The sequence below is a fragment of the Phaethon lepturus genome, unplaced genomic scaffold, assembly GCF_000687285.1.
Source record: "Phaethon lepturus isolate BGI_N335 unplaced genomic scaffold, ASM68728v1 scaffold47837, whole genome shotgun sequence".
NCBI lineage: Eukaryota > Metazoa > Chordata > Aves > Phaethontiformes > Phaethontidae > Phaethon > Phaethon lepturus.
In genome coordinates, this window is record NW_010552014.1 from 2,784 (window position 1) to 12,542 (window position 9,759).

At 47.4% G+C, this 9,759-nt stretch overlaps 1 protein-coding gene across 1 annotated transcript; it reads right to left on the reverse strand.

Annotated features, from left to right (window-relative positions):
* Positions 1-1,061: 1,061 nt before the first annotated feature.
* On the reverse strand, positions 1,062-9,603 carry NR6A1 (nuclear receptor subfamily 6, group A, member 1; the record flags this gene model as incomplete). Its single annotated transcript, XM_010291095.1, has 4 exons — positions 1,062-1,224; positions 2,209-2,361; positions 4,521-4,642; positions 9,349-9,603. Coding segments are annotated over 4 exons (619 nt in total), but the record flags the coding sequence as incomplete, so codon positions are not given.
* Positions 9,604-9,759: the final 156 nt, after the last annotated feature.

A 9,759-nucleotide genomic window follows, 5' to 3' on the forward strand; every position in this document is an offset into this window, starting at 1 on the left:
CCTGGCAGGATATGACTATGGATCATGCATTCCCTGAGTCCAGCAGAGAAAGCCATGCCAGAGGACACTGGAGTCCCTTACCCCGTTACACAGGTCTCATCTAACCACCCGGTACATTAACTGTTCCCACACACGGGCTGCTTGGGATTGCTGCAAAGCAGAAGGCTCCTCAGTAGTCATGTACCACCTCAGAGGAACACGCTAGAAGGGGCAATCCTGCCTCTTCTCTAAGTAGGTTTTTCCTGCTTTTGTGAACCTAAAATGGATGTTAAGGAAGTGATGAGAAATTACTTGCAGTTCTCTAGCAACAAGAGTACCTTTGTGTAACGCCAGGAGCCTGCTACGAACTGCAGCCACGCAATTTCAGTCGAATGGAAAGATGCTGCAGCACTAGCGAGAGGCCAGCTGGTCAGGCTGGGGCTGGGGCAGAGCCCACTCCTGCAGCTCCCAGGAGGGGACGGGGGCAGCGAGCCCCTCGCAGCTCGGGAGCGCTATGATCCCGCTGGGGCAGGACTCTGGGAAACCCCAGGAGCTACCACCTGCATCTGAAAACTGCCAGGGGAAGAGAAACCAACTGTCTAGACAGACTCTTCCTTCTTCTCCACTCCCTGCCTTTTTAAAATTATTATTATATTTAAAGAAAAAAAGCTTGGCACTTCTCTAACACCCACTTCTCCAAAATTGTCCATCTGGGATACTAACAGCTCTGTTGATGCGGTGAGGCCGTTTGCTCTCTACAACAAACGCTTCTGGATACAAATCACGGAAAGAGCAGTGCGTGAACAGCATCTTCTCCTTGAGGTAGTCTTAGTCATCTCGGTCCCCAGCCCCCAAAATAAAAAAGAACTAACCCTAACAAACACTGTAACATTAAACATCTTCACATTCTGTAAACCGCTGGAGAATGCATCTGCTGCATTCATACAGAACCATGTGCATCGTGTTGAAGATCATACATTCAACTCTGTCGTGAAATAAATATATAGGAAAAAGAGTAAAAAAACAAAAACAAACAAAAAAGATTCTTGCTACAATGGCAGGGGCGGCCAAAAAAAAACGGTTTTGCCCCTCTCCCGAGGTGAGCCAGCTCCCTGCCTGAGGCACAGCGTAAGGCACCGGCCGGGGCGACCTGGGCTCACTCTTTGCTCACGCTTGTCTTGCAGGAATGTAGAACGGCCTTAAAAAGGAGAGGCAGCTGCTCCAGGGGGACATTCACCATTTTTCCTGGTAAGAAAAAAGACCCCAGAATTAGCAGCCACTCCTGAATCAGATTTCAGAGACACCTAAGCCAGCAACGCCAGAGATGGTTTTACCTTGAACCTCTCAGAGAAACAGTTAATCATCCTACTGCTACATTAGACATTTGATATTCATTTGGACACAACAGGATTTATTATTTACTGAATTGAAAGCAAAATAAATGGGCAAAGTCAGATCAAAATGATTTCCCCACAATGAAGCAGTATTTATAGAAACTGGGAAAGACTAAATCCCGTCTCTCCTCAAACTCCCTTGTTGATCTCAATGAGTAAATTACAAGAGCTGCTCTGTGATTATTATCTAGTTCGTTACAACGGAGTAGGATGAAGCATACAGAGCCTTGACACCGGGAGGCAAGTATCTCCCTTTGCCGTAACATTCAGGAACAAATGATGTTTTAGTAACACCAGACCTTGTAAATCTAATTAGTGACACAACTGCATTTGAAAATTCACCTGCGGATTTCAGAGGTCCAGACGAGCTGAAACCTGGGGGTTACAGAGCTGCCCGCCGCTCTGCTTATCATCTGCTCCTTAATTAAGCTGCATCTCAGGGATCCCTCTATTTCTTATAACTACTCAAACCAGGATTACACCCTTTTGAGACAAAATGCCTCCAAGTTGGGACTGAAAGGAAGAAAATAAAAGGAGAACCTGACCAAAGTTCTTAAAGGGCAGCAGGTCAGAGCAAGGCATGTCTTCCTGGAGCAGAACGTAACACTGCGTCCGCCAGCGTCACAAAGAAAACTTGCAAAGGGCCAGGGCGAGCTAGGGTGAGCTATGGGTGATGGGCCTAAAGGTGGGCGAGAACCTTCGACGGAAAAAGGTCCCCCACAAACATCCTCCACCGAAGTCGACAAGAATTCCACTGTTATAAATTAGTTTTCTTTTAAAAGCAAATTTCCTAACTTGCACATGATCCCAGTGGGAGAAGAGCTCAAAAAGTTACCTGCAATATATCGTATCTCTGGCAAACACATCATTAAATCCGGGAAACGGTTTGGCTGGTGTGGGTATTTGTACTCCGTGAAGTCCTGGCAAACATACCAATACCGCTTATTCAGCTGCTCCAGTTGGGACGCGTTAGCCAGACCCCTGATGTCTGAAAGCAAATATGATTAGAGGAATGAAAACATGACGAAAACATCCCAGAAGAGCAGCAGTCTCACACTTACCCCCCTTTCTTCAGGGAAGGTGGACTGATTGCTAAAACTCTAAGCTGGGTCCCTGCTTCAGAGACAGGCTTCGAGTGCCCAGTTAGACAAATACTAAAACCCCCTCGCCCCTCCTGGCGCGCCTGCATCGCGGAGGCGTCTTTACACGCGTGCCCGGGTACGGGATTTCCTTCCACGAAAGACCAGGATGAGAACAGCTAATGTCCTAAGCTGCTCATCTACAGAGCTCGGCGAACACTCTTGGAGGTAACAGCTCCAGCAACCTTAAATACCTGCCTGCCTGGTGTAGAGCAGCTGTACGTCAAGGTTTAGTCCTCACAGCGGATTCAGCGTAATACTTCCTCAGACAGAAACATGTTGATTTTAGCTATATCATCTTGGCTGAGGAAAGCGCTCAACTCTATAATTCAAGGTATCATCATATTTCTCCCCATCTGCTTATGAATTATGTCACATGAGCTTTATAAACTTGTCAACTTCTTATTTTTAAATTTAGCTTTGCCAATGTCAGGCAACATACACAAAGGAAAAATGGACCTGTCCAAGCTATCAAACTGGCAGGAAGTCCCGCTGCCACCGTTCAGCGTGATCAACGGCATCGGCACGCTGCTGGGGGTCCTGGGAAGGATCCAGCGCGGTGGAGCAAGGCAGCTGCGGACCCTCGGGGCAGGCTCAGTATTGTAAGACCATCTGACGGAAGAGGCATTTATCTACTGCCCAAAAGCTGACTTTTAAAAATAATTCTCAGGTATTTCACATAAAAAATTGCAAACTTCAACTAAAAATAAAAGAAGACAGGAAATTAATGAAAAAGCATTTTGGAAAACAATGGAGACAGCTCGAGAAGTGCATTATCCAGTGTCAGGAAACTGCCCAGGGAAGCAAACCGGAACCTCAGCCCGGCACAGACTGAAGCGTCAGCACTATCTCCTGCTGGAAATGAGTGGGGGAGGACAGAGCCTGCAGCACATTTTTACAGACTGCAACTATCTTTCACAGTACAGAAGACTTTGGGGACATTTATTTCCAAAATTACAGCTGAACACCATCCATTAAGCATTCACCTCTCAACAGTTTTCTTCGTTTACAACAAGAAATGTCCTGCAAGCCCCGACAGACGCGGCGCTGCCACAAACGCCTATTCCAAACGATTTCAGCCCACTACAGGTGTTAGGGAACGACCAGGATCTTCTGACATGTTGAAGATTTACTCTGCACGGATTTTGACATGTCTAGGGTCTTGCAGCAGCCTGGACTGACAGCTTTAATGGGCTGGTTAATAAACTGGAGGATTCAGTGTCTTCTTAGGCAGAATTCAGTGCCTGCACATAAATACTTCATCCACGATTACTCTTCACTTTACAGAGCTTGCATGAGGTAGAGAATCTGAATAGTAGAAAGCTAACTAGGTGAGCTAAGTATATATCCTGAAGGCAAATATTTTAGAGTCAGAAAAGCTCTAAAAAAAGGGAGAAGTGGTTTTACAAATTCACCCTTTAAAGCAGAAAAACGAACCAATAAATTTTCTAGTTGGGTATCTTTGAAAGGTTGTGATGCAAATAGTCAATGCTTACTTCAGAAAACAGAGTCATGCAAAGTCACTGCTTTTAAAGTATCCTTTAGTTAATTACCTAAACAGCTACCTAAAGCAATAATACTTTCAGATGACACATCTTCGCCTGATGAAAAGTTTGTTAGCAGCTGGTGAGTCGTCATTCACCCAAACCTTATCCCAAAAGGTTTCACCGGCCTCTCTGCTCTGTTCTCATTCTGGTATTGGTACCGTTGGTACCTATGCAAAATGACACACTTACTGCCCTTGGTGACTATATTTAAAGGCAATAAAAACCAGCTAAGCAAATGAATTCATTCACTTCCAGAATTTCTTCCCATGGGTACCCAAGTATCCCACTCGGCACAGCGTATAGTCTGCACGATGGCAAACATGTAGAGAGGTTTCAGAGCTCGAGTTTCTTTGTGGGTCTTGGAGCGCTTCCTCCCATTTCTCATCAGGGAAGCAAAGACTGCTCAGACTGTTTCAGAGAATTTCTCCAGTGGAGCCAATACCTTCTCTTCGTCGACTCACCTTGATTTAGGAAGTTAATGGCTTTCATACACGCATACTCCTCGTTGCTGACCTTCAACTGGTTAAATTTGCGAAAGAGGTAGATCAACCGCTCCATCACCTCCATTCCCTCTTCACTGAATCTGGAGGACAGAGATCACACATCAACATATACAGGACACAGTCCGTACAATAAAGGCAAGAAGCTTATTAAAACAACTTCAGAGATTTTAACATCTTGCAAGAGAATTAAAAAAAATTGTCATCAAAACTGCTTGAAGTCTGCTGGCACTGTTGAATTAAAGTAGAAGTAAGAAGGAAAATGACTCAGTTACAAACATCACTGCTACAGATATTTTAGCAAAAAAACATCTCTTGGTGCTTCAGTCCATCACCAGACTGCTCTGACAGGGGAAAAGGTTTGATGGAGCCAGGAATATGCAAAAACCTCTTGTGTGCTTGTAGGCACACTGCTTTGCCTCTCTACACTTGTATTTCTCCAGATTTCGATGAGAAATGTGCCTTTGCACTTTGCTGGGCTAATGGGAGGTTTAACCAAGCAGTCTGGGGAATGAGATGAGATTTCATAGAAATGCGGAGTGATACTTGGTCTCGTAGGACATGAAAATACCCTGCAAGACGCCCGTTGTCCTGCCAGATGCAAGGGTCAGAGGGTATTCCCCGTCTGCCTGGTGTCGCACCGCATCTATCCGGGGCAGAAAGCAGCTCACACCACGTTATACAGCACTGCGCCTTACTCCTGATGGATACTTTTGCAGGATAAAAGCACCTCTAGCGATCCTTGGAGGGCTTTCCCCCGCTCAGAAGACAAGCCGCCCCAGCAGCGTTTCACATGTTCTCGCCCCTCGCTGCCTCGCACCTTTCTTCAATTTGTGCTTTTCACCACTCGCAGCAGCCCAACGTATCCTGCACCGGCCACCAGCAGAAACGCCGACGCATCCTTGGGGGCCTGGAGGTGTCCCCAGCAGCACCCGGCACCCCACCCTGAGAGATCCGGGATCGCTGCTGCTTTACAGCCCCTCACAGAGAACGCTGGCTCCCTGCAGCACACACACCCCACCTGACATCCAACTGGTTGGTTTTTTTGAACAAACCCCTCCATTCTACATAGCTGATAAATTAATTTTATCCATTGCCTACAGAACCAGCGCAATGCCCAGGCTTTGGCTCCGCACAGCACATTTCTGCGTGCCAGCTGAACAGAGCAGCACCCAAGCAGGGTGGTACAGGACCGCAGGAACACGGACCCCAGCGCCTGCTGCACAGACACTGCCTCCCAGAACAAAGTCCATTTCCAGCAGCAACAGTGCTTACAGTTTCTCAGAGTGCCGCTGCAAACAGCCTTGCTTTAAACGCTGAGGAATTGCACTGACCCGTGTACAACAGGGGCACGCGCTCCATTCATCTGACAGGCAGGTGAGAAAGCTCACCTCCCCAAAATTCCCAGGAGTGACTCACAGAGGTCCTGTACTATATTTATTGCCCGTTCGTTATGGCTTATTAATTTTCCTTGGCTGAGAGCTTCTGGGGTGAGACATACTGCAGGAAGGCTGGGATCCTTCTCACAAATACTAATATGCATAAAACCACAAATAACCCATGTTAGAGGGAGTGAAACTGCAGGCTATGGTCTAAGGTTGAGTCATGCAGTCCAAGGAACGCATGCCGTCTCCTTCTACACTCTCCCCCTCAGACAGGTCAGGCAGCCTTCATGGCACTTCACGAACGCACACCAGAAAAGCACTGCTGCTAGAGCGGGCTGTCAGGGACCGCTGCCGGGGTCTGGATCCACCACCCACACCCGCCCTGGCGCACCTCACCAGGTACAGCCACACGCATTTCTGCATTTGTACCATGTGCTGAAAACAAGCCGTGCATTTCTCCTGAGCATCCACGCTTGCCAAGGGAAGCCAGTGACACAGACGGGCGGGAGAGGGCACGCTGCTGCACAGGGAATGCAAATCTCCCCAAAATCTCCTGGGAAATCGCCTGATGGAGAGTCTATGGGTGCAGAACGAGGTCCTCCTGCAGAAGAGGGTGCCAAGCTTCTTCTACAAGATTGACACCCCACATGCGCACCACAAAAAAGCCACGGTGTAAGCAACAGGCAGAAGCCGCAGCAGAGCTGGAGACTGTCCCAGGCGTGCCAACAGCCAGAACAGCCGCCGGGAACGCATCTCAGAGCAACAACCCCAGTTTCAAAGAAACTGCATATTGCAAAAATGCTCAGAAGTGGGACAGAAGTGTTTAGGGAAGCTTCAGCTGTGCTCTGGTATTGTACAGCACAAAGAATAAGAGCACAGCCAGAAAACCATCTTTGAATAGCACAAAAATAGAACCTTTTTCACTGAATAATACCTTATTTTGGCATGTATGTTTGTTTACTTCAAAGTTATTTGTAAAATGCATGGTGTAGTTTGACCTCAGAGAAGTGAAAACAAGCTATCTGAACTCCAGGTCACTTCTTCAAGAAACTAATATTGTAAGTGATGAAAGCCTTGTCGGCTAATCTAAAGTTGTACAAGTTTTCTTGCTCTCCAGTTGACATTAAAAATCCTGCAGGTGCAAGATTGCAAAGCTCAAGAAGTTAATGAGCACAAAGACCACTCAGTTGTCTGTTGGGTTTAATTGTTTTTAGAGCATGCACATTTTTACCAGCCACTCATCACTTCATAAATCCAGGAGAGCTCTTCTCTCATTCCTGCAGTTGAACTGTCTTACTTTTCTGTGCATACTTTCCTCCCCCTTTCAAACAAAGCTGTTCTGTTTTCCACAGCCCTATTTCTTCTCGAGGACTGACTCCTCCACACACTTTTCCTTGCAGTTTACACCAGGCAAGTTTCTGGCTGGGAGTTATCGGGATCAGCTGGGGAGGAGGGGGAAGGGAAGCACTATCAGGAGTGCTGGGGGAGGTCAGGAATCTATTCATTTCATATTCACCTCCAGAAAAACAGCACAATAAAAGAAAACATTTGATCTAGCAGGCAAACAGAACATCTAGCCAGTTGTTAGAAGTGATTAAAACAGAGGGGCTGGGGAGCGCATCCTATGCCTTCATTTGTCACCCACCTAAGCATTCGCATCACTCCCGTCGTTTTGCTAAATAAGAACAGAAATTAACCCCAGAGCACCAGACTATCACGCTCAGCGAGATTCCTTCAACGGGCTGTGAGATCTAATGAGCTTTGGTTTGCTATCACTACTGATCCACACCAGAGGAAATGGGGCCTCTCCGAGGAAGCCCGCAAGTTGGACACCTCTCCGTAAGAGCCCCTCTCAAATCCACAGGGACCAGTTTTTCCGCGAGTGCATCGGACAGGGAGAGTAATACCCATGAACTACCCACTGCCGCCTGCAGGCAGCCAAGCTATGGCTGAACGACCATAAGACAACGAGGAGGGAGCCATGCAGCTTGAGGCCCCTCATCTGTGCAACCTCCCGCTAAATGGCTTTTTTTGGTGTGCATTTTCCCATGTTACTAATGACAATTAGTGATACTTGAAAAGCTAAATTAGAAGAGGAGATTGCAGAAACATTGCACTCCCAAGAACACCTATTTTCATCCATGTGCACAGATCTTCTCTGAAGGACTTTCGAAGCAACCAGCTCTGAATTGCTGGTTTCTGAAGGGCGAGGATTCCTCCTTTGTTTTGTTCTCTTACCTCTCGCTCGTATTTATCGCAAACCCAAAACGAAACAAACACTTCTCTTTTGAGGCTCTGACCAGGACAGCAGGAACAAAAGGACGGCTGAATGCAGGAACAAGTGTTATTGTGGTTTTCTATGACCCTTACTGTTCCTTGCAGGAGCAGCACCAGATGCAGGATGAATGGCTGGGCAGAACAGCGCCGCGGCGGAACCTGCCCCAGGAAATGAGACACCTGGGTCCAGCTCTCGGCTCCTCCACTCCGCCACGGCACGCCGTGGTCTCAGCCGCCCAGCCCCTCTGGTTGTCAAAACAGCGTACAAAGGAACCTCCAGGAACCGTTAGATACTGCGATGGCTGAGGAGCACAGCAGAATTTTAAATCTCTGCTCATCAGACACTTCGATCCCCTGGTGACTCTTGCAAAATCGCCAAGCCTAGCCAGGGCAGAGTGCAAACAGGGCAGATGATAAAAGGGGAGGTGGGCAGCAGTTTCCGTAAATCCTACCTATTCTGCCATAGTATTACGAGACTGTGAGTCTACTACCAGAAGAAAGATCTGTCTGGCACCAAGACTACAAAACAAAACACCCAAACCAAAAAACAACACCCGGACCAAAATGATAAATGAAAGGCAGGTTCCTCAGAGCATCAGATAGCATGTACTATGGAAAAAACAAGAGCTAAGTTGCAACATCTTTAAATTTATGTAATCAAAACAATGAAATAGCAATTAATAATGAACACTTTGATAATACAGACAACCAGCTTTGTGAACAACCTTTCCACTGGCCCGAAGGGTTTTTAAGTAAGACCTTCCATTCTGTATTTCAGGGTTAGCCGAAGTGTTGGTTAGTTTTACTCTCCCCATAAAAAAGGCGGTTTGTAGGGCTGTGCTGGAGAACAACAGCATCGCTGTGGGAACTTCAAACAGCACCGCACAGCACCACACAGCTTCCCCTGCAGAATGAAGCTTTGATTCACCACTGACTAGCCATAGTGTACTTTCTAAGCCTGGAACAACCATTCCCTAAAAAATAGAAAAGGAAAACAGCAGGTGAGGTGACCTGTCCCAGGAGAGGTGGTTAGTCGATCACAGGGCCAGAAACACACGCCTGACCACCATCCTCTTGACGGCTCCTGACCCCTAGATCTCGCTCCCGGGCTCAGCCCGACCTCTCACCTGTGCAGCTCATCGTCAGAAGGAGAGTACTTGGAGGTGACGTCCGCAAGGTCACCAAAGATCTGCTTGCTGTAAACAGTCAGCGAGGAGAGCAGGATCAGCTCCTGCCATGTAGAGCTGAGCAGGCAGGTATAGTCCTTGATGGAGAGTTCGCAGAAGAACGGCAGCTTCTTGATCCAAGCAATCTGCCTGAAAAGCAATTCATCCGCCAGACGACACAACAACGCAAACAGCTCTGCCTGAGTCACTTTATACCTGCAGGCACAGTTAATATGAAGGCATAAAAACCATTAAAAACAATGAATGACAATCATCTGACAAGGCACTTGAAAAGCAAGGCAAACGCCACCGGAATTCGTGTTCAAATGCCCAACGTGCCAGTGCCCAGGGTGTCAGCTGGCAGCAGGAGCC